The sequence below is a fragment of the Paroedura picta genome, chromosome 13 (genome assembly GCF_049243985.1).
Source record: "Paroedura picta isolate Pp20150507F chromosome 13, Ppicta_v3.0, whole genome shotgun sequence".
NCBI lineage: Eukaryota > Metazoa > Chordata > Lepidosauria > Squamata > Gekkonidae > Paroedura > Paroedura picta.
The window spans coordinates 8,931,477-8,956,508 of NC_135381.1; the positions used below are offsets into that span (position 1 = coordinate 8,931,477).

The 25,032-nt window shown below is 48.9% G+C and overlaps 1 protein-coding gene across 1 annotated transcript in view; it reads left to right on the forward strand.

Annotated features, from left to right (window-relative positions):
- The first annotated feature begins 3,021 nt into the window (after positions 1-3,021).
- The window catches only part of PPIL2 (peptidylprolyl isomerase like 2), a 76,494-nt gene continuing 54,483 nt past the window's right edge, over positions 3,022-25,032 (forward strand). The window contains exons 1-8 of the mRNA XM_077307548.1: positions 3,022-3,226; positions 4,337-4,386; positions 4,647-4,692; positions 5,730-5,792; positions 6,457-6,508; positions 20,464-20,515; positions 21,589-21,680; positions 24,233-24,322. Of these exons, the coding sequence (XP_077163663.1) occupies positions 3,195-3,226; positions 4,337-4,386; positions 4,647-4,692; positions 5,730-5,792; positions 6,457-6,508; positions 20,464-20,515; positions 21,589-21,680; positions 24,233-24,322 (477 nt within the window). The 5' untranslated portion in view covers positions 3,022-3,194. The remainder of the gene's footprint in view (positions 3,227-4,336; positions 4,387-4,646; positions 4,693-5,729; positions 5,793-6,456; positions 6,509-20,463; positions 20,516-21,588; positions 21,681-24,232; positions 24,323-25,032) is intronic.

Here is a 25,032-nt window from a genome sequence, read left to right on the forward strand (position 1 = left end):
CTGTTTAGGATTGTTTTCGTTTTTGTTAGGATTGAGTTTTTTTAAACAACGCAACAGGGAACCAAATCAGTACATGAGCAGGACATGTTTGGGATTGATTTAAACAAACAAACAACTCACAGACAGGGAACCAAATCAAGACATGAGTTAAAGTCCTATGAAAATTTAGCAGCCATTTTTCAAATGCCTCTTGTTACCCTTACAGACTCTTGCTTCCCAGCATAGCTCCTGTTTTGTTTCTAGAATTAGGTCTCCTAGCATGTTTGGCCCCTCCAAATTGGGAATTTTGAGCTTTGGGGAAGCATGGGGAGCATGGGGAAGTCAGGGTTTGAGAAAGGAAGGCACCTCAATGGAGTGTATACGGATACCCTCCAATAATAATGATACTATTCGATGGGTAATAAGTCTATTAATGAGTGGCAGGAGGGTTAGCAGGAACTGTTTTAATGTAAATTATGGGTTTTAAATTTCCGTGTTTGATGACAGATGTTACCCACCCTGAGCCTTGTTGGAAGGGTGGGAGGAAAAAGTTATGATATGATGATCATGTTAGCCATTCAGTTTTATCCAACTTTTGGTGATCCGATGGGTCAATTGTTGCCATGTTTTTCATTCTTGCACCACTTCCTTTAGTTGTATAATGCTCTGGCCAGTGTCCAGTTTGATTGTTTCTAACCATCGTGTGGTTTCCTTTTACCACTGACTAGTCCTAGAATAACTGCTGTCTCCACTTAGTTGGATTGCATGATACAGCCAAAGAAAGTGAGCCGGTTTTGTGATTTTGCCTCCCAGTGATATCAGGTTTTATGTGCTCTTGGTTTGTGAGTTTTGCTGTCCGTGGAATCCGCAGAAGCCTTCTCCAGAGTTCAAATGAATCAACTCTCCTCCTTTCCGATTTCTTCAGTGTCCAACTTTCACAGCCATAAGTGGCTAATGCGTCCCCTGGCTCAGCTGGTACGGAGTTATGGGCTTGGGTGTCACCAGTACGCTGATGATACCCAGCTCTATCTCTTGATGGATGGCCGGCCAGATCTCCCCCCAGAAAAATTCGCCAGTTGTTTGGAAGCAGTGGCTGGATGGATCAGGAAGAGCCGCCTGAGACTCAACCCCTCCAAGACGGAGGTCCTTTGGCTAGGCCGAAGGGAGCAGGAACAGGAAGCGCGTCTTCCCTGCCTGGACGGGGTACAATTATCATCTGTGCCCCAAGCCAGGAATTTGGGAGTGATTCTGGATGCCTCACTTTCCATGGAGGCCCAGGTCACTAAGGTAGCCCGGACGGCGTTTCTCCATCTACGCCAAGCTCGGCTACTAGCGCCCTACCTGCCCCCGGAACACCTGGCCACTGTGATCCATGCAACGGTTACTTCTAGATTAGACTTCTGTAACTCGCTCTACGCGGGCCTACCCTTGTCTCTAACCCGGAAGTTACAGCTGGTACAGAATGCAGCTGCACGGGTCCTCACTAAATCATCTTGGAGGTCCCATGTTCAGCCTCTGCTGAAGCAGCTGCACTGGTTGCCAGTTTGTTTCCGGATCAGGTTCAAGGTTTTGGTACTAACCTTTAAGACTATACGCGGCTTGGGTCCTGCATACTTGAGGGACCGCCTATCTCCTTATGCCCCCCGCAGGGCACTTCGCTCTGCGGGTAAGAATCTGCTGATGATCCCAGGACCCCGGGAGGCACGCCTGGCCTCGACAAGGGCCAGGGCCTTTTCGGTCCTGGCCCCTACCTGGTGGAATGAGCTCCCTGAAGAGCTGCGGGCCCTGTCGGAGCTCTCTGAGTTCCGCAGAGCCTGCAAAACGGAGCTCTTCCGCCAGGCGTTTGTCTAAGGCCGGGTGATGGCCCGGGACTAAGATCGGACCCCTCTCCCCGGAGGGGGGAGGCCAGTACTAAACTGACCTGGTTCCCCAGAGTGTTCCATCCTATGCCCAATTATCCTCCGTTCCCTCTGCTCATCCAGTGGGCCTGTACGGGAATAGTTTTAATCGCCATCATTGTGACTTAGTCATTGTTTTAATGGGGTTTTAATGGGGAATTTTAATGGTTAATATATTGTATTGTATTAAAATGTTGTGAACCGCCGCGAGCCGGTTTCCGAGAGCGGCGGTCATACAAATCAAATAAATAATAATAATAATAATAATAATGGAAATATTGAGGTAAAGCAGAACAAGTTTAGATTCCAATAGCACCTTTAAGACCAACAATGTAACTCTGTTGGTCTTAAAGGTACCACTAGACTCTAAATTTGTTCTACTGGAAATGCGATAGAACAAACTAATCTACATTTCATAATCATCCTCACACCCTTGCTTTCCCTTGCTTGGTCCAAGCTTGTCATTGTGGAGCAACCCAGAGCAACACAATGCTTAATTTCTATACTGCAGCCACGACTCTGATCCCATTTTGATCCAACCCCAGATATATGGGGAGGGTTAAGGGAAAGACCCAGCAACTGACCTTGTAAAATTTTTGCCAAGAAAATCTGCTGGAACTGCTCTCAAAACAATTCCAATGATTATTATATCAACCTTTCTAAAATATTTATTTGTATTTCATTTATTGCATTTTTATACCACCCTCCTTTGCAGCTCAGGGCGGTTTATAACACAGGACAGCGTACAAACTCCACTGCAACAGGAAGAGTCCATGGACTCGAAAGCTCTCGCCTTGAATAAATCTTTTTGGTCCAAAAGGTGCTACTGGACTCAAATTTTGTGGCGCTACTTCGGACCAACACAGCTACCCACTTGAGAATAGCCCGAAAGTCAGCTGAATCAACACTACCAAACGTTTTTAAACCATTTAACTTGTCACTATTGTTTAACAGGTGTAAACGGTGGGCATATCTGCGTGTTTATCTGTGAGGTTTGGATCTGGGGCCCCCGCTAGATGTCATCAGCCCATAGGCCGCAACCGCTGCCCGTCGCGCTTGCGCAGTGGGTAGAAAGAGCGGCCGGAACCATGCCGCCGCGCCCCGTTTCCCGACCGGGACTCTATTACCGCCGTACTTCTTCCGGCTTTTCCGGAAGTGCCTGAACTTAGTTCCGTATTGCCGAAAGGGGAGTTTGCGAGGCCGGTGGTGGAGCGCCCGAGGGCTGCGGCTTCTCCCTCCGTTTCGCGGAAGAAGGAGTGTTGATTCCCCCCTTGAGTTTTCTGGTCGTGACGGCGAGGCCTCGCAACAGCCGCCGCCATGGGGAAGAGGCAACACCAGAAGGACAAGATGTGAGTGAGGCGCTTCGCCCCTTGTTCTCAGGAGCGGGGTTGTTTTCTGCCCCCCCCCCCCCGTTGGCCTGTCGATTTGTTTTTTGGGCTGGGTGGATGGGATAATTTTCTTTAAAATTATTTATGCACTTGGGCAGGTTGTGGGTGGGTGGGCAGGAAGGGATGTATCAGCGTGTGGCCCTTCCTTGCATATTCAGGGAATTCCTGATCGCCACTGTGGGATGGGAGGTGAATTTCCGCCAGGCCAGGCTGGATTCTGGAGGTTTTTGGTAGGGGGGAATCACTGGGGCATGGAATTGGGGTCACTGTGGGTGGGCAAGTAGCTGTGAGTTTCTTCTAGGGCCCACTTATTGCAGAGCAAGATCACTGAAATCGAGAAGACATTGTACATGTAGTTTAAATCAATTACTGCAGGTCCTATCCCCTGCTGCCAACAGGAACCGTTCCCTGCATCCTTACCTAGCACCTGCTGCATGAGATTGTTTAACTGGAGTGTTGGGACCCCAGGGACTTTCTGCGTGCCAAGGAGGGGCTCTGCCACGAGCCCAAGGTCACCCAGCTGCTTGCATGCGGAGGCACGGGGAATCAAACCTAGCTCTTCAGATTAGAAGCTGCTGCTCTTAACCACAACACCACACTGGCTCTCACTAAAGAGCTGCTTGGGAACGAGATGTTCAGACAACTTTTAGACCAGCCATACTGCCGCCTTTTAACCTCGGGCCTTCTGGTTCTTTTGTGCCTCTGATTAGCAGCCTTTTCCATTCGGCGATGTTATAAGGGGAGATGCTGTTGCTCTGTGGAAAAGCCTCTGCTTTGCACAAAGAAGATACCAAGGGTCACTCCCCTTGAAAGCTAGTAGGTGTTGCGAAGAACTTGGGCTTGAGACCCTGGAGAGACACTGCCCGTCTGAATAGACAGAGCCATCCTTGCTGGACTAAGGGTCTGATTCAGTGTGAGACAACTTTGTGGGCACGTTCACAAAAAATGTTAGACTCCTGAATTTTGCACACCAGTCTTCATTCCTGTTCCATGAAACATTGGTTGTTCTTGTCTCAGAACAAATTGCTCTTGCTCAAGGGAGAAATTAACTGCATTTTTCCCCCGCTTTAGGTACATAACATGTACAGAATACACTCATTTCTATGGAGGAAAGAAAGCAGGTATGTGGATCCACAACATTTCTTTTTTTTTGTATTTAATGTTCTTTTAAAATACTCAGTGCACCGTCTAAATGAAATATTGAGGTGGTGGGTTAATTTCAGCAATGAGATCTCTAGCAGGTTAATTTTGGTCACCGACTGTTGTAGAAATGCATGTTGTGCACCATCCCAAATCTGGGTATAGAGAGGGGTGGTTAACAAATCATCGATTCCAGCATTCACAACATGCCTAAAATACTTTTTCATCCATTTTTGAACAGAAATTCCACAGTCCAACTTCCGACGTCTGCCTTTCGATCATTGCAGGTAAGTAACAGTGCAGTGGTTTATTTGGAAACATGCCCCTAAGCTGTTTCACCAGCTGTTTCCAAGGCAGCTTCTACCATTAAAAAACAACATCAGTATCAGTTCTAAACTATTTGACAGTGCCTAACCATGGCAGCAATTAAAATCCTATCAGGCTAGACCAGTACAGCAAACTGTAGGAGCAGAAAGTTAGAAATAAAATCAGTGTCTCATAGAGCAAACTTCAATTCAAGCCAAGGCTTGAATTGGGTGAACCAAATGGCTTTAGACTGGCGCTTAAAGCTAAAAAGGCTCTGCACCAGGCAAGAAGTTGGGAGGAGTTGATTCTGCAGTTAAGGGGCTGCTGCAGAAAAGACCCTATCCATGGAGGAGATACAAAGCTCATGGAACAGGGCTCTGCAGGAGAGTTCAGTTGCTGGGCAGGTTAATGTGGAATCTTCTAGCATAGGCGAGACTTGAGCCCAAACACACACTAGGTGACTTTGGCCTAGTCATTTCTGTCACTTCACTTGGCCTGCTTTGCCAAGGTTTTTTTGAAGATTAAATGAGAAGGGGAGAGAACCCTGTACCCTGCATGGTTGATGGGAGGTGGTGGTAAGTGAATGTGTATCGGTGTGTGAGTGAGAGGGGGAGACATTAGATTTTAGTAGGTTAATTCCTTCGTACTTCCTGTCAATTTTAGTTGGCTTTTATGATGCACTGATTTCCTCTTTTCTTGAAGAAAACCATTCATATCAACTGAGTGGTTTCTCTCTGTGTGTGTATTAAGTGCCATCAAGTCTCCTCTAATTTTTGGCGACACTGGGAATTAACATTTTCCAAAATGTCCCACCATTAACATCTATCCATCTATCAAGTATCCTGTCTTTAGGAGGGACAGATAAGTGACCAATGTCAACCTACCCTTTGTAGTTTGGCCATTAATTAGGCTTTGACTGGCTTGCTTGTAATGTTGTTCCTTTGGGTGACAGTTAATTCATGCTGATTCTAAAACACGTATTCATTTATTTATGTGTTGCTCTGCTTCCAACCCCCAGCTTATCTTTGCAGCCTTTTGAATATCCCGTTTGCACGGCAGAAGGAATCGTCTTTGACTTACTGTAAGTTCTGTCCTTTTCCTGTGTCACTTTTATCTTGCTGGCATCAGGCCGGGGAATTTACCAGGCAGCGTATCTGTAGCACATTGTGGGGTATGAATTGTCACCGAAGGCAGGAAGTTTGTATTTTAATAAGCGTACTCAGAACCAAGGGACAGATTCCTTGCTGAGAAAATCGTTCTTATTCTGACAAATTAACCTATCTGTTATCAGATCCAGCATCTCACATCGGTGGCTCTTTTTGCTCTAGATGCCAAGAAGATGTGGGCTAAAGTATTTCAAACAAGAGCCTCCCATCTGAAATGTGGATCTTATATATCCCACTCCGACATATTCTGTTTTGTTCCTCTGATTTTATATATTATGCTGATAAATATTCTATTTTGTAATTGTACGAATGCTGGCAGGGGCTCATGGGAATTGTAGTCCATGGACATCTGGAGGACCACAGGTTGACTAATGCATTTCAGCTTTCCAAGTGAGGCCCTCCAACTCCGTTCAAAGCGACACCTCCATCCCACTGCTTTAGTCTCTACCGCCTCATGCTCCTCTGTGCACGAGCCAGGCTGGGGGGAGACGTCAGACACCGCATGAAATCAGGCAGTGGGCAGGCAAAGATGAGACTTTTGACCTCCTCGCCTCACAGTTGCATCTTTTTCTTTTGCAGGAGTATTGTTCCTTGGTTAAAGAAGTTTGGAACCAATCCAATTACCGGGGAGGTAGGTGTTCCTGGATGACTTACAGGGTGCTGGGTAACGTCAAGACCTCTCCTCATGTGTGGGTGCGTTTGCTGGCACGGACATGTGCCCCTGTGCATGGGACTGAAGAGCATCTTGCATTCTAGTTGGCAGCTGGTATCACGCAGTGCCGAAAAAGAGTGAATTTCGTCATTGGAATGGCTCTCTGTGCCCTGGACTGTGCCCTAGCTAGTGGCAGTAGATTCAGGGTGGACACATTACTAAAATGTGGGATTTGCTGCCGGGGGATGTATCAATGGCCAGAAGCGCAGCTGGCTTTCTGAGGGTGTCGGTCAGTGGCTACCAGCCCTGGTGACCGAAGGGAACTGTCACATCCAGAGGCAGTCACATTCTGAATATCAGTGCCAAGGGGGAATATCAGGGGAAGGCCTTGGATTCTCCGCCCTCTTGTTTGCCCTCCAGATGAGCTGCTTGGCCACTGTGAAAGACGGGATGCTGGACTAGATGGACCACTGGTCTGATCCAGCAGGGCTCTTCTGATGTTCTTGTAACACTGCTGTCTTCATAACCAGGAAACCACGGCTCTTAGTGGTCTCTTTTCTAAACTGAGAAGTCTCTTGAGACTCTCCTGATACAGAAGGTGCTCCAGCCCCCTAATGAAATTTGTAGTCGTATTGCTGAAAAGCTGTGTTTGAATAGGGAATGAGGGGAGACATAGAGGAGGCAGGCAGGTGTGAATTGGATGTTGTTTCTGAGGTCTTTTGGATTCGTGGTTGGGCAGAGTGGTGCGTAACTGAGATGGAGGGATTGAGCTCTCTGGCTCATCAACATTTGGCTTATCAAAGCCCTCAATAGACTGGGACCCTCGTTCCTATGGGACTGCCTCTCCTGATACAGCCTCTCTACCCCCCACCCCAGGCTTCGGTCATATTATAGGGGCCTCTTTCAGGTACCTGGCCCCAGGACAACTCTGTTAGCTGTCACCAGGGGAAGGGCCTTCTATGTTGTGGCCCCTTTTCTGCGGAATGCATTCTCAGATGACACCCTTGCCCTGCCACGCTTGTTTATCTTCCCCAGCGTGTGCAATGAAATTTAATGAACTAAAACAGCTGAATTATTTAGGCTGGCCTTTGGAGAGTAAACATGTGTTTGGCCTGCTTTAATAGAGGCACGCTGAGCCAGCATGGTGTCGTGATTAAACAGCAGTGGATTCGAATCCAGATAACCAAGTTTGATTCCTTACTCCCCCATGTGCAGCTAGCTGGGTGACTTTGGACTAGTCACAGTTATCTTAGAGCTGTTATTACAAAGCAGCTCTTTTAGAGCTTTCTCAGTCCCGCCCCCCCCCCACCTCACAGAATATGGGAGACCTTACCGGGTGTGGACATACCTTACTGATCTGCCGTAAGGATAACTGAGCAAACTATTACTTTGGAAAACATGAAGCGTTCTGCATACATTTTTAGAACCGTTCTGAGAAACTGCAAACAGGCAGATTTTTTTCAGCACTAGATGGCAGTCACGACACAGACGTGAAAGATTCGGGGACCAGCAGGGAGTTGATAGCTGCCTGTGTGATTTTTCCCCCCTTCTCTCCTCTGGGGAAATGTTTTGGGACTATTCCTGGAAGAGGAACTGGCTGTTCATATGTCCAAAAGACCTGCAAGCAGGAATGCTCGGTTTCTATCTACTCCTGCCAATTTCCTTGATTTTGGGCAACGCTTGCAGAATGCTGGCCTCTTTGGCTTAGGCCTTCGGTGGCCAAGTTAAGATATTGTTTTGAAAGGTGTTGGGGGCAAGGTGGCTTTCCACCTCGTTCCTCTTTTATGGCTTCAAGCCCGCCGTGCTTTGAAATAGATTTTTGGCAGAGCTTTTTGCGTTTCCTCAATTTTCTAATTCTTTCTTTGACTGTCTTTCCGTCAAATGGGCAGAAGACGGCTAGTAAGCGTGCTCATGCTGTGGTTCTGTAGATGTGTGGCAGGGAATGGTCAAGGCAACAGGTGACCTGAAAAGAAATACAAGTTTGTTGCCTCGCCAAGATCAGGAAATTAAGGCAATGGCAACAGAGTCTGCAGGAACCGTCGAGTTATCCAGGGCTCGTCTGGCGATTTTCTTGTTTGGGGAACAGTCTTTTAACTAAGCTTCCCCATACCTTTGAGCTAAAGGCCAATATTGTTAAAATTTAAGTGGAGAATAATAGATTATAGAATTAGTGAAGGACTAGATCCACATACTAGTTGGATTCCTAAAGGAACTATGACATTTGATGACTTTCTGCTCATAAAACAGCAATAGGAGGGAACAACCACTGATGAAAATGCTACATTGAAAACGGTACAAATCTAGAGTCCGTTCCGGTTGCTTGATTACTATTAAAAAAAGAGATAAGAAACTGTATTTCCACCTTTATTAATTGTTAAATTGCTTAATTGTGTGTTATAGCCCACGGTAGGTTATTTCTTCTGCTGACTTTTTGTTTGCTGGCAAGTTTTGTTTCTGCTGGGATCAACAGGAGTGGGATCAACAGTTAACTAACCAACCTGTTTTCCGAAGCTTTGTGAACTGAAGGAAGCCATCCGCCTCAGATACAAATGCTTGAAATGGGCTAGAAGGTGTCATCTCCTTTTATTTTAATTATTTATTATTTGGACTTATTTCTCGCCAATCCAAGAAATCCCCCAATAAAACCCCGTTAAAACCTGATTAAAATGCAATAACACAATATAAAGAACATAGCAACATGTCAGTGAGAATTAACCCCATCCTATAGCGGTACACCCACATAGGATTGTCAGGATCCTGTCCCATCCATGACTGTTCCTTGAAGAGCCTTATGTTCTGCAGATACCAACTCGCTGGTGATCCTGGCCCCAGAGAGATCCAGCTAGCCTCGACCAGAGCCAGGGCCTTTTCAGCCTTGGCTTTTGTCTGGTGGGTCAAGTTGCCAGTGGAAGTCCGGGCCCTGATGGGACTGCCGAAGTTCCACAGGGCCTGTAAAATGATGCTGTTCCACCAGCCTGTGGTTGAGGCCAGGATGGCTAAGAAATTCCCCCCGCTTTAGATTCCCCCCTCCTGGGGCTATATTGCTTTAATGATGTTTTATTGTTTTGTGCTTTGAAATGTTGGGTTTTTGCTGCAAACTGCCGCAAGCCTGCTTAATTTTTAAAATTATTACTAGATTTGTTGACTCCCGCTCTCGGGCCGGCTGGCTTGCAGTGGTTCGCAATGGAATAGCAAAACCGCAATAAAATAACAGCAGCAGCAGTCAGTAATAAAAACCCGTCCCCTGCAATAACCACATTTGACTTGACAGATCTAACCTAGCTCCACACCTCAAGGTGGGTGTTGAAGATGTTTGGAGGAGGGGCCGTACAGGTCTTCCTCACCCTGGCCTCAACTGAACACCTGGCAGAAGAGCTCTGTCTTGCAGGCTCCACAGAACTGTGATCGGTCTAACAGGGCTCTTCTGGGAGCTCATTCCACCAGGTAGGGGCCAGGACCAAGAAGGCCCTGGCCCTGGTCAAGGCCGGGCATGGCTCATGTGGGCTGAGGATCACCAACATATTGGAATTGGCAGAGAGCTCTAAGGGGGACAGAGGAACTGTCCTTCGGATGTGCTAGGCCCAGGCTGCAAATGGCCTTGAAGATCAAAACCAGAACCTGGAACCTGATCCAGAATTCCACTGGCAAACCAATGCAGCTGCTTCAGCACAGGCTGAATATGGGCTCTCCGGGACGTTCTCACAAGGACCCTTTGTACGGAGGGGTGGCCTGGAAATTGAATGATAAAACTAAGCAAGACCCAGTGCCTGTGGGGAAAGCCCAGAGAAGGAGGCAAGCAAGCAGGCTGTCCCAGGACTATTATGGGATTGCCTTGCAGTCTCACTGCAGGGTGGCATCCACGCAGGAGCCCGGCATCCATGCAAGACAGGGGGGGGGGTCATGTTTTCTTCCCTGTTATCCTTCAGGGAAGGGGGTGGACGTGTCATGTTTACAGCTGGAGAAACACAATAATTTCAGCCGATTGTGTGCCTGAATGGCAGCGGGAGAAGGCTCTCGAGCGTCGATTAAGGCCCTTTTCTAGAGGCACGTGCGATTTCTGCCTGGCCAGGAGTTCTCTGAAAGAATCGCTTTGCCTGTCAGCGGTTTATGGCTTTGCCTCCACAAAAGGTCTGTCTCCTGGCCAACAGGCCTTCGTGCAGCTCTGACAACGAGCCAGCATGATCCGGGGGTCAAAGGGACCACCAGCCGGCAGTTTTCAGAGCAGGCGGGCCTTTCCGGCCAGCTGCTTTTACTGTCTCACTCTAGAAATGCCTGTGCTGGCCTTGGCCTCCGCTTAGTCTTAACCGTGGCTTTTAAAACCGAAACGAAGAATTCACACGCGTGAACATGCAAAATCTCTGCAGAATCTACAGCAAGCGTGCTTGCTGTCTAGTCACTCCCAGTCACCAATTTCTTAATTTCTTAAAACAACAGCGACTAGCTGGGGCTTAAACTTGCAGGTTGGGAGCCGTCAAGTATTTTGGGGCATGAACCTGTGTGAATCTTTATTTTCATGCCATCTTCTGTTCTTGCGCCATTCCCCTCCTACTTAAATTTATTATTATTATTATTATTATTATTATTATTATTATTATTATTATTATTATTATTATTATTATTATTATATTGATCGTGTAGAATGCTGCTGGGAAGCAGAGCTGTGTACAATGCCCACTTGAGGCCCCTCCCCTTCCACCAGGCTCATCATTGGCCACTTGGAGAGAGGGGTGGGTGCTTCAACATGACCGTATATGGTCATATTACCCAATAACTGTTTAACAAATGTAAAAAAATATATTCAAATGAATTAACTCCCACCCATTTGGGAAACCCATCCAGGGCCATCAGGAAACGCTGGTTGAGAAAGCTCCTGTTAAAAGCAAAAGGTGAATTATTGATGCATGTGCCATGAAAATGCGACAGATGTATGGCAACCTCAGCCAAGGGGCTTTCAAGGCAAGGGAGAAGCAGTGGTGCTTTGCCAGAGCCTTCCCATCCCTTCTTAGCTTCCATGATCTGACAGGATTGGGCTATGCCATGCCAGTTCACAACCCTGAAAAGGAGAATGAGGTTGGATTAATGACACATGGACAGAGAGGCTGATTCTGTGAAGGCTCAAGGGGGTGGCAGGTAACAATGGATGAGCAATAGGCTTGTGAATGTCCTGCATAGTGCAGGGGGTTGGACTAGATGACCCTGGAAGTCCCTTCCAACTCTGTGATTCTATGATTCTAAATTCCGTCTAAACATCCAGAAGAAGTTCCTGACAGAGCGGTTTCTCAGTGGAACAGGCTTTCTCGGGAGGCGGTGGGCTCTCCATCTTTGGAGATTTTTAAACAGAGGCTGGATAGCCATCTGACGGAGAGGCTGATTCTGTGACAGTTCAAGGGGGTGGCAGGTGACAGTGGATGAGCAAGAGAGTTGTGAGTGTCCTGCACAGGGCAGGGGGTTGGACTGGATGATCCAGGAGTTCCCTTCCAACTCTATGATTCTACACTGGCTGCAGAATCCGAAGAACAAGCCTTACTCTGTGTGGGCTTGGCAGAATGTCGAGCCACTATAGAAAGCTAGTGTTGCGGGTCTGAATGACAGCATTCTTCTTGCCTGAGAAGAAGACATGGGGTCTCCCATTTGTATTTGGCTGCCATCCAGAGACTTCCAACAGCTCTCTTCTCACCAGAGCTTTTCTCTACTGGAAGAAGTCTTAGCAGAAAGTCAACATACGCTGGATCCAGCGTTTAAATTTTTGGGGCTATCGTTCCTTTCTGCCTAGCTGTTGTCATTGGTTCATTGGACTGGGATTTGGGCAGACCGGAGTTCAACTTCCCACTTCCTTTTGAAGCATTCAGGGGTCCACATGGGCCGGCTGTTCTCCCCGAGCCTCACAGAATTGTTGCAGAGATAAAAAGGAGGTGACCCAAGATGAGAAGAGTCCCACCAGATTAGACCAGTGGTCCATCTAGTCCAACATCCTGGTTTCACGCAGTACCCCATCAGTTGCTCTCCCCATCATCTCCTTGGTGCCAGCGTGGTCTCGTGGTTAAGAGCGGCAGCCTCTAAGGTGGAAAACCAGATCTGAGTCCCCACTTTTCTGCATGCAGCCAGCTGGGTGACTGTGGGTCAGTCTCAGAGCTCTCTCAACCTCGCCTACCTCACAGGGTGTCTGTCATGGCGAGAGGAAGAGAAGGCGATGGTGAGCCGCCTGTTGGGTGACCTTCGGTCAATCCCAGTTCTCTCAGGGCTCTCCCAATCCCACTCACCTCACATCATGTCTGCCGTGGAGAGAGGAAGGGAAGGCGAATGTGAGCCGCTTTGAGACACGAGGCCTGCTGGGTGATCTTCGGTCATTCCCAGTTCTCTCTGAGCTCTCCCAGCCCCACCTACCTAACAGGGTGTCTGTTGTCTAGTGCAGCTCTTCTTCTTCCTGCAGATAGGAGTCTGATCCTGATACCTATACAAGAGAGAAATTATTAGCCTAATGCTTCATTGGCTTTTGCCACTTCCTTGTACTGTTGACACTTCCTTGCTCCAAAGAATGATGCCATCTCCTTCACCTAGGGTCTTCGGCCCCAGTGTTGATGCTGAGCTTACAGTACAAGAGAGACGGACATCATTTATAGCTCCGCGGCAGCCGTATCTCCCTTTGTTTAGTCTGGCTTATTTCCTTCCACGCTTTGTCCGTTCATTGCTCTGAGGCCGATCGCTGTGCTCGAGAATGGCTGAGCACTAGCTGTGCAGCGCCTGTTTTTGTTTCACTGTCTCTCATCTCGCTGTGTGCTCCTTTTGTGTGGGTACGCCTCCCCATAAAACTCTGTTCCATGAGCTCTCTTGGTTTTTGCCGGGTTCCCAACACAGTTCATCAATCTTCTTTGGTGTAGGTGGAGGTTAGGAACTGTGCGTTCCTTGCAGATAAATTTCTTTTTTAAAAAAATCACTATTGAGCACTCTCTAGTAATGACAAGGTCTCCGTTTTACGTATGCAAGGTTCCAATTGGCGGTGTTTCTACTTTAAAAGCTCTTTGGTCACAGGGAGAGAGAGAGAGAGAGATCTACAAAGGGCTTGTTTCCGGAACAGCCTTGGAGAGCTCCTGCCAGTCAGAATGTACAACAGTGCCCTAGACCAGTGGTCCCCAACCTTTTTCGGGCTGGGAACCAGGGTGGGGGGAAGAGGGAGGCCTGCGGACCAGGGGGGGAGGGAGGCGTGCCTTCTGGCGCGCCACACCCGCGCCTCCCCTCCACCGTGGCCCGCTACCGAGGCCTCCAGGACAGCAGGAGAAACGGCGAACCCTCCAGAGCAAAACCTCCATGTCCAGTCTTACGGATGCTCCGGATCAGCAGGACAAAGCCAGGACAAGGGAGGACTTACCTGAGGTGGCGGGTGGGAAGAAAATGTGAAGGTTCGTAGGAGTTAAACGACCTGGAGGGAGGGAGAAGACTTGGTGAGCCCGTGGGAGGAGACATGGGGTGGGGGGAAGCAGATATACCACCCTACCCCTAGTCAGCCACAGAAGGGCAAGCGAGCAGCAGTCCTAAGGAAAAGTTAAGGGAGACTGGAGGCCTGTGGAGGAAAGTAGCCATACTCACCTGAGAACGAGAGAGAGAAGGAAGTGAATGACATCCTGGCTCGAGAAGAAACAGAAGCAGAGGCGGGGACTCCCGTTTGAGAGGCAGGAGGTGTGGTTAAAGGGAGATATAGAAGAGCAGAAGGAGAAGGCTGGGGGTGGTTGTCGGCGGATGGTAGTGGGAGAAGGGGGAAGCAGAAGAGAGGGAAGAACGAACGTGGAGGTGCAACATTGTATGGTGAAGAAGAAGACAACAAACAGAAGAAAAGTACCCCGCTGCCTGAGTGTTTCTCAAAGGGGCAACCAAAATGGCAGGGGGCGGCAGAGGCAGGGGGAAACTTGCCACCCATCGATACATAGGTATAAGGTGTGTTCATATCTTGACCTAACCCATATCATGGTTCTGTAACTTGGTCAACATTATTTCCCTGGTGTTGCAGATTTTATTAATTTCATAGACTCATAGAGTTGGAAGGGGCCATAGAGGCCATCTAGTCCAACCCCCTGCTCAACGCAGGATCAGCCCTAAGCATCCTAAAGCATCCAAGAAAAGTGTGTATCCAACCTTTGCTTGAAGACTGCCAGTGAGGGGGAGCTCACCACCTCCTTAGGCAGCCTATTCCACTGCTGAACTACTCTGACTGTAAACATTTTTTCCTGATATCTATTTGTATTGAGATTTATTCCTGGGATTTCTATGACTGCCCCTCCTGGCAAGTCGGCCCGGGGCGATTAAGAACGTGAAATTGGGTACAAAACAGCATTAAGAGCAATCAACAATCATTAATTAAAACCACTTAAAATACCATACTCAGTTCTGTGACTGCACCAATATTTAAGGCCATTCGTTGCCTGTAGTTGTTTTTTGTTTTTTGTTTATCGCTTATGGCAGCAGGGGACTAGTTCAGTGGTGCTGCTGGTTATTGGTCCCAACCCAGTGCCTGGCAGAAGAGCTCCCTCTGGCAGGCCCTTCAAAACTGAGCCAGCTCTTGCAGAGCCCACAGCTCTTAACGCAAGCTCATTTCACCAGGTGGGGGGCCAGGACCAAAAAGGCCCTGGCCCTGGTTTATTTATTTACATTTATTATATTTATATGCTGCCCTCCCAGCGTGGTATAAGTTATAACTCTCGTATGAGGCCGAACGTATATCTCGGGGGCCAGGGATCTCCAGCCTGCTCGTTTGGGCTGAGCACAATGCCCTTTGGAGGATGCCCACGTCAGGCCACGTGGTGGTGTCCAGTCTGCCAGATTGTGTCCTGCTTTGCACACAGGCCAGCCAGTTGCTCCAGAGCTGTCTCTGGCTTGAAGTGCCTCCGCAAAATGAATGGCATCAGTTGTCCCTCTTGGCACAAACGGAAAATGTGAGTTTTTTCCGCTCGCTTTCAACTGGAACACGCAACCAGCGCGGCTACGTTAAAAACAAATAACATCTGGTCTGGTTTATTTGGAACGGCTGCCTGTGCCGCATGTGCAGAGCCTCGTGAAACGAGAATCAAAACAACGAAAATTCACTTGCCGATGCTGAAAATTCATGGCAATAATAAGAGCTCAACTTTCCAAGTTTTAATCGAGTGGCGAGAAACTCATAAAGGAGTGATACGACGGGTCGTTTCGGGTAAGGAGTTTCAAAGAGCGGGTGCAGCTACTGAGAAGGCCACGCTCAGAATCTGCTTCATTGAAAGAAGGTGGGCGGGGGTCCAACTATTCTCAGCTGAGCTCCAATGATGGAGATGAATGTGTGGGGAACGTTCCCCATAAAATCAGCTGGGGGAGGTGTCAGGATGTTTCTGGGAAGCCCAGAAGTCAGGTTGTGAAAGGCCCTCATCTTCCTTTGCTGTTTCCTCTATGGCAGACTGTATTCAGAGGTAAAGGTATCCCCTGTGCAAGCACTGAGTCATGTCTGACCCTTGGGGTGACGTCCTCTAGCATTTTCATGGCACACTCAATACGGGGTGGTTTGCCATTCCCTTCCCCAGTCATTACCAGCAAGCTGGGTACTCATTTTACCGACCTCGGAAGGATGGAAGGCTGAGTCAACCTTGAGCCGGCTGCTGGGATCGAACTCCCAGCCTCATGGTCAGAGCTTCAGACCGCATGTCGGCTGTCTTACCACCCTGCGCCACAAGAGGCTCTTTGTATTCAGAGGTGCACGGTCTCTAAACATAGGAGGTTCCAGTTTACCATCATGGCTAATTGCCATTGGTGTACCCATGAATTTGCCTCTTTCCCTTCTGCCAGGATGAAGGAATTGGGCAGTTCAGGACCGTAAAGGCCATGATCAGGACATCAGATCGGCCCCTAACTGATAGCCGGTGCAGAGAAACAGTAAAAAGGTGCCTTACGCTGTGTGTGGCATGTTTTAATTCAGCCTTTCTCAGCTGGTATGCCCTTGAGAACCCCCTGAAACATTCTTCAAGCTTCAAGAAAGCCTCGGAAGCGGTGCGATCGTGCAGAATAGGTTTGGGAAGCAGTGGATACACCCCCTGAGTCCCCTTCCCTCCCTGCCCCCTCCAGGCCCATCACTGGCCATTTGGAGAGGGGAGGGTGGGTTGACATGACCATATATGGTCACATCACCCGATAAACGTTTCACCAATTTAAACAATATTTTAAATATTAATTCGTTACCCCCAGTCGGGAAACCCCAGGGTTTCATGAGACTCTGGCGTCGGAATGGCATGAGCAGGGCCAAAGGGCCTGCAGTCACTGCTGCTTCTGAGCCATCTTCAAGGGCAGCCTTGTGCCGCCGCTGCCAGATTTGTGCCCAGCAGTTCTGCGCGAACCTGTCTGAAGAAAGGCTCTCTTCTTCGGTCACCTGGTAACTCAGCCTCCAAAGAGCGTGGGCGACGGATCTATTAGCAGAACGTGGAAGCCTTCAGCGGCTGGCAGGGGCCAAAGAGGCAGCACGCGCCCAGGACGAACGGCGGCCCATCTGCGCCAGGAGGGCAATGAAGCTCAGCCGTGGCAGCCTCTTTCCTCTCCCATCTGCCCCGGTGCCCCACTAACCCACACAGCCAAAGAGCTCCTGCTTTGTGTGCGCGGCAAAGGGAGGGAGGCCGCCCTCCTCGATCCTGGCAGGAACGAGCGATGTCAGCTGGCAGGCGGGAGAGGGGAAACTCGGCAGGGAAGCCTGCTCCGGATTGTTGGAAAGTAGGTCAGCGCCGAAAGGAGCTCCAGCCGACTTTGGGGGAGGCACGTCTCGAGAAGGAGAGGGGAGGATGGAAGCTGGCCGAGGGCAGAGCTCTATTTGGACCGAGGGGCGAGACTGCCTCGGGCCCCTGGCCTCGTTGGCTCTGCATTATCTGCTCTGGCCGGCAGTGGCTCTCCAGGGCGTGAAAGGCAACATTCGGCATGCAAGTTGCACGCTCTTGGGCGTCTCATTCGCACTTGCAGACAAGGCGGAGACGGCACCCCCCCCCCCCAAAAAAAAACATGGTGTGCAGAAAGCAGCAGAGCTCAGTGGCCTGCTGCTATAATTAATAAGTCGGTGTTATTCACCGTCAAAGGCCTGGGAGGATAAGACGGTTTGAATCTGCTGTGTACAAGAATCTGCTGGTGCTGCGTGAATTGGTCTGGGGTGGAAATTTCTCAGTTGGGGTGCCATCATAGAGAAGGCCCTGTTCCCAGATTCCCTTCCGCAGGTGTGCTGAGTTGAAGAAGACCTGGGAGCAGGGCCCAGGATGAGTGCCTCAGCAGATGATTTTGTAGCAATTTCAGTTTCAATTTTTTTTTTTTAGCTTATGCGTTTCTGGTTCTGGTCTGTCCCCCCGGGGCAAGAGAGAACAACTCTGCTCCATCCTCTATATGGCAGCCTTTTAAATACTTGAAGATAGTTATCAGATCCCCTCTCAGTCGTCTCCTCTCTATGCTAAACTGACCAAGTTCCCCCAACCTTTCTTCATCTTTCTTGGTCTCCAACCCTCTCACCATCTTTGTGGCCCTCTTCTGGACACGTTGCAGTGTGTCTGCATCTCTCTTCAACTGTCGTGCCCAAAACTGAACGCAGTACTGCTTGGGCCAGTCCCAGTTCTCTCAGAGCTCGCTCAGCCTTACCCTACCTCACAGGGTGTTGGTTGTGGAGGGGAGGAAAGCTAGGTGATCGTCAGCCGCTTTGAGACTCCTCCGGGTAGTAAAAATCAGAGTATGGGAAACCAGCTCTTCTTAATTCCGTCAACAGCTTCCTTGGCATTAGCAAACCCACAGAGTCCTCCAGAGAGGACTGGCACGCTTCCTCAGCCTTGACCAGCTTCTGTGATGCCCCTGGAGCGCTACCGGTTGCTGCGTTACGAACGCTGTTCATGTCACAACAATTCCACTGCAGTGTTTGCAGATGGCTCCAAGTCACAGGACCGCGTGGGAGCAGCATTAGCCCATATGGACCACGCTGTTTCGAGGAAGCTTACCTCTGAATCATCCGTGTTTACCGCAGAACTTTTTACAATTTCACTGGACTTGGAACGGCATTACGTTTCTAGGCTCGGAACAATCTGTTATCGAGACCGATTGCTGGAGCTCATTGCCAGCGTTGGAATCATCTAGGCCAGGGGTAGTCAAACTGCGGCCCTCCAGATGTCCATGGACTACAATTCCCAGGAGCCCGTGCCAGCGAATGCTAGGTCTGATGCCTGATCTAGGCTCAACGTGTGCCTGCTACCTTTCCCAGGTTATGGCAGAAAGCAACCATCTCCAAGCCAAAATTACCGCACGTCGAACGGGGAAGGGCCTCGGAAACGTTAGGAAGGCAGATTCTTGACATTGGGCCTCAGTACGCATGCAGCTTGCCAGCCACTTCTGCTCCAGTAAGCAAGTGATGGGATGCATTCACCACACGTCAGGAGCTGAGTAGAAGAGGTCCCAGTGGCAAGGATAGTGAGTTGTCCAGTTCATTGTCCTCTGGGGCTGCTCAAGGGGCTGCCCTCTCCCTCTTTCTCCTTCGTGCACAAACCAGGCTTCGGGGGAACTGTGTGGTTCCCGTCAGGTTCCAGCCCAAAAGACAAACGGTGGTTATTTTAGCATGTGAATTAATGAGTCCAACGGCAGCCGTAATGCGCTCGCTCTGTACCCTCCCAGAAGCGATCCCTTACGGAGTTGTCACTTTTCATCAGAGTCGCCAGTCGTCATAGCCTCTCTGCCTTTCTCAACTCCCACAATTCCACAGGGCCTGCAAAAGGGAGCATTTGCCTGAGACCAACCACAGGTCCCCCTCAGACATCCCCTCCATGGCCTGAACCAATCTGACCTCTCTAAGGGCCTTAGCTAAGTTCCTGTTCCTGTTATATTATTGTTTAAGAAGATCACTGAAATTGTATTATTTAGGTTGTTGTTGTTGTTATATTTCTTTATGTTATATATTAATTTGTTCCATGTATTCCCCCCATGTTGTTGTATGTAAACCACCTTGAGCCATATGGAAGGGCGGTATAGAAATCAAATCAATCAATCAATAATAAATTAGGAATATCAATCAATAAATCATAAATTAAGAATGAGTTACAGGACAGGGAGAAAGAGAACCACTTAAGAACAGAGTCATGGGTGTCTAGAACCATGGCCCTGCAATTCTCTGAGGGCCCTTTTGACTCAACCAGGTATGGAAGGAGAATCCAGAGAGGATCTGGAAATCTGGCAGAGCTCTGAGTGTGAACATAAAATGCCAGGGGGTTTTCAAGGCAAGGGACTAGCAAGGGGGCTTGCTATTGGCTTCTTCTGCACAGCAATCCTAGAATACCTTGGTGGTCTCCCACCCACATCTTAGCCAGGGCCAACCCTGCTTAGCTTCTGAGACCTGACCAGATCGGGCTGGCCTGAGCCATCCAGGTCTGGGGAAGCTTGGGGTACCCTGGCCACTTCCAAAAAGGGGATGCTTGACTCAAAATCCTCATTGCCCAAGACGGAAACAAGGGCTGTGCGTTTGCAAAGAAGGAACCCATGGCCTTGGCTTTTGCATCCCACCGACGGGTGGATCTCAAGCGGGAGTGGGGCTTTTCCGCCATGCTATGTGACCCTACAGATTTTTGTGCCACGGGAAGCAGGAAGCATGTCCTGCTGCCCACGATCCCCACAGTATTTACTGAGACTGGAAGCATTTGTTCCTAGCTGCTCCCCCAGCGTTAATGTACAGAGACAGTGGGGTGGAAAAGGTAATTAAAGTCCCTTTTCCAAGCGACTGCCCGACCCTCCACAGGAATTCCCGCCTCCCCTTTGGCTACATTCCTGCCTCTCGGAGCGCAGGTTGGATGGCCGACTCTCCCTTTGTGTCCGTCTGTAGCAAGCAGCTGCCCCTCGCTCTGAGCCGCTTCGTGGCTAACATCCCTTTGAGGTCGGCGCCAAGGCCGACGGTGACTAACGGCTGTGTTTGTTTACCCCTGCAGAAACTGGACGCCAAATCTCTTATCAAGCTGAACTTTGCTAAAAACAGCGAGGGTGAGTTGGCACGGTGACGCGCCCGGGGAAGGGGGGGGGGCTCTTTACTGGCCTGCGCTTGTCACTGAGCGGAACTGAGAGCAGCAGCGTTGAGAACCCCACGTGGTTTGGAACTGGACTGAGAATCTGGCAGAACGAGATGGGGAAATTCTTCTCCCCCGTGGTAGGGTAGGTCAGAAGAGCTGTGGGTGCCAGGGAAGGGTGCCTTGTGGCAGACGTCTGTGCAGGTTGACCTGCTAGCATATCCCTGCATGTGAAATGGGGCTTCGTAGAATCGCTGCCCTGATATCTTTGCTTCCTCCCCCTTCAAAGGAGTTCTGCTGAGGAAGGATCAGGTGGTGCACCAGGACACGGTGTAATCCAGCCTTTCTCAACTTTTTGACCGATGACAAATCCCGGAAATATTCTTCAGGCTCTGAGAAACCCCAGAAGTAGTGCAATTGTGTAGAATATGGTTGGGAAGCAGAGCTGCACTATGCAGGACACTCACATCCCAATCGCTCATCTACTATAACCTGCCACCCCTTTGCCTTCACAGAATCAGCCTCTCTGTCAGATGGCTATCCAACTTCTGTTTAAAAATCTCCAAAGATGGAGAATCCACCACCTCCCGAGGAAGCCTGTTCCACTGAGGAACCGTTCTCACTGTCAGGAACTTCTTCCGGATGCTTAGACAGAATTTCTTTTGAATTAATTTCATCCCATTGGTTCTGGTCCATCCCTCAACCCAGCATCTCATGCCAGAGGAAAGCATGACCACTAGCAGCCTTTCTCATCCCGAGTTTGGCACTTCTAAAAAGTGTTGTTTCTCCATCACTGCCAAATTTATCAAACAAAACAAAAGCCCCTGCGCGGAAAACAGCCCCCTTCACAAAGCCTTATGAATCAGTTGCCAAAAATCGTTCCCCAGCTGACCCACTAATGCTCATTTTTGAAGGTTTCTCGCTGGCAAATATGAAAGTTTAGTGATTTCAGGGGGTTTTATCGTGAGGCTAAGATGCAAATCCCATTGATGAGCAATCTTATAGACATGTTCCTTCCTCTTTTTTTCCCCCCCCCCCCCCCTACATCAGGCAAATACCACTGTCCGGTCCTCTTCACGGTGTTCACCAATAACTCCCACATCGTGGCCATCAAGACAACAGGCAATGTGTTCGCATACGAGGTGAGCTTGCTGCCAAATCTCATTGTGATGCAGCAGTAAGAAAGGGAAATGCCATTTTGGGCTGTATCAACAGGGGCATCACATCAAAATCACAGGATGTCATAGTCCCATTGTATACGGCACTGGTCAGACCACACCTGGAATACTGTGTGCAGTTCTGGAGGCCTTACTTCAAAAAGGACGTAGATAAAATTGAAAGGGTAGAGAGGAGAGCGACAAAGATGATCTGGGGCCAAGGGACCAAGCCCTATGAAGATAGGTTGAGGGACTTGGGAACGTTCAGCCTGGAGAAAAGGAGGTTGAGAGGGGACATGATAGCCCTCTTTAAGTATTTGAAAGGTTGTCACTTGGAGGAGGGCAGGATGCTGTTTCTGTTGGCTGTAGAGGAGAGGACACGCAGTAATGGGTTTAAACTTCAAGTACAATGATATAGGCTAGATATCAGGAAAAAAATTTTCACAGTCAGAGTAGTTCAGCAGTGGTATAGGCTGCCTAAGGAGGTGGTGAACTCCCCCTCACTGGCAGTCTTCAAGCAAAGGTTGGATACACACTTTTCTTGGATGCTTTAGGATGCTTTGGGCTGATCCTGCGTTGAGCAGGGGGTTGGACTAGATGGCCTGTATGGCCCCTTCCAACTCTATGATTCTATGATTGTGATGTCTGTCCTTTGGCATCAAATCCCTCCAGGAGACTTTGGGCCAGTCACTTACTCTCAATTTAACCTACCTCACAGGGGTGTTGTGAGGGTAAAATGGACAAGGGGAGAATCTGGAATGCCAGTTCCTACGGGGAATGACAGGCTAAAAACATACTAAATAGATAACAGTATGCCCCCTGAATTAGGCATCAGCCCCCAAAGTAAACAAATCTTTTTTCAACGTGATGATTGTCAGGAAAGTATGCCCGCAGTGTTGGAGGCTAGCCGAAATTCCAAGCATGTAATTATGGCTTTTAAAACTAGAAGAATCCAGCTGTGATGATATATACATGCTGGGGGGGGGACGGCTTTTTAAAAAGATTGCTTAGCTCTCATCCCTTTGTCATCTCTTGGGATGGTTGTTCTTTCCTTCCGATTTAACTCTACTTCTGCTCATTGGTTACCCTTTCTGTCCTGATGTCGTCAGCCAAGCGTTGCTTCCCGAAACAGCTTGTGGGAATCACAAACAATCAATACAACATGATGTTCAAATGCAGTGCAAATGTGTCACTTGGGGGAGGGGGCAGGTGGTCCTTAGCTCGATCCAGGCACGAAGGAAGACTGCCTCCGCCCTCCCATTGATGGCAGGTAGAAACCTGCTGCTTGTTCAGAACAAAATGTTTATTATGCTGCTGTTGCAGTAAACGACAGGCTCACGTTCGTGGACGCCCTGGCCCCGTTCCAGGGGATCTTTCGTGCTGAGACGCTCACTCCTTTGACGTGGGTTCTGGGAGTTTCTCAGCAACCGTAAAAAGGGAACACTTCTTTTTCCTTTAGGTCACACATATTTCAGTTAAAAACATACACCGTAAGTACAAAAAACTTTGACAACGCATTGGAATCAATCGGATCTTCATCAGAGGTCAACGCAATAACACGCACATGCAATAGAAGTATAAAAATTCTTTCTTGCAGTCGGGAGATTAAAAAGTCTTTACTTAAGCAGAAGGCTTTTATATTTCACAGAATCATAGAGTTGGAAGGGACCTCCTGGGTCACCTAGTCCAACCCCCTCCCACTGCACTATACAGGACACTCATAACCCTCATAGAATCATAGAATTGGAATGGATCTCCTGGGTCATCTAGTCCAATCCCCTGTACCACAACCCTATCGCTGACAGTGTAACCTGCCACCCCTTTTTGCCTTCACAGAATCAGCCTCCCCGTCAGATGGCTCTCCAGCCTCTGTTTAAAGATTTCCAGAGATGGAGAACCCACCACTTCCCGAGGAAGCCTGTTCCACTAGGAAACCGCTCTAACTGCCAGGAACTTCTTCCGGATGTTTAGACGGAATTTCTTTTGCATTAATTAAGGCCAGGTTTGCACACAGAAGTGGATAGGGTAGGAGAATAGGCAGCAACATTTCAGGCTTCCGAGGATGGCTTTGAGATAATTTTGAGATTATCTCCTCCAGCACCCTGATTGGCTTAGCAGGAGACTTCCTGGTTGTTTGAGCACACTTCCTCTCTGCTTGCCTCCGGGACAGCAGTCGAACAACAGAAGAATGGCTGCAGACAACAGCTAACTCGATAGTTGGGTCGCTGTCTCACTCTTTCGGTACATAGATGTTTCTCTTCGGAATAAGAACGTTATTTTTGCCTTCTGTAAAAGTCATGCACATCACTGCTGCTACTACTGCTAGTACTACTACTACTACTAATGTGCCTGGCTATCAGTTCTAGATTCGACTACATGCTGTGTTCAAGACATCAGTATTTCCACTGTTTTTATTCCACCTAAGGATTGTAAAGAGTAGAGATGCGTCCACCGAGCATTAGCCTGGTACATCTTTTCTGGATTTCCCATCCCTCATTCCACATCTCGTCTTGCTGACCCGTTCTCGTTTTCTTCAGGCAGTGGAGCAGCTGAACATAAAAACAAAAAGCTACAAGGACCTGCTGACCGATGAACCTTTTACTCGGCAAGATATTATCACACTGCAGGTGAGTCTCTGCTCTGGCGCACGGTCTCCCCATCTTCCTCACTTAAGGTAGCTCTCCCTCAGCTGCCTGTAAACGTACCGTGGAAAACCTCCACAAAGCCGGCAGGAAGCCGTGGAAGTTAGTGGAGAGGAATAGCGGTTCTGCTTTGAAGGTGGTAAAACATCATGGATTCAAGCACAAACGAAATTGCAACACATTTTGAGGATGAGAGATTTTTCTCCTGGGCCAGGGAATGTCATGTATATACAGAGACAGGTTTCTGCAGGTAGATTTGTTGTGCTTCCAGGTTAGGGGCACCCATCCCCCCAACTTCATAAGCTGCATTTTAGAGAGCTAGATCACGGCTCCCTCTCACTTGGGATTGGTGCTCTGACCCAGCACGTCTCCAGGAAGGCCCCGGCTCCCCAAGATCCTTTTCAAGGGGTGGGGTGTGCCAAGGTCACCTCCTTTGCAAATGAAAAGCTTGCATGTGACAATCTAATCCTGCCCTAGCTTGGGTTCTGAGATTGGCATTAACACACACCTGCTTCAGAAGGCCGCTCCTCTTTTGTCTCCGGGCAAATTTATCTGGCCTCCTCCCGCTCCAGTTTTCCCTGGCCGTGGAAGTGCATTTTCATTTCCCTAAATCAGGCTGTTTGCCAGTAATACATAAATTTGGAAAGATTCGCATGCACGGCCTTGCAGCGGCAGGAGCAGAGATAACAAACATG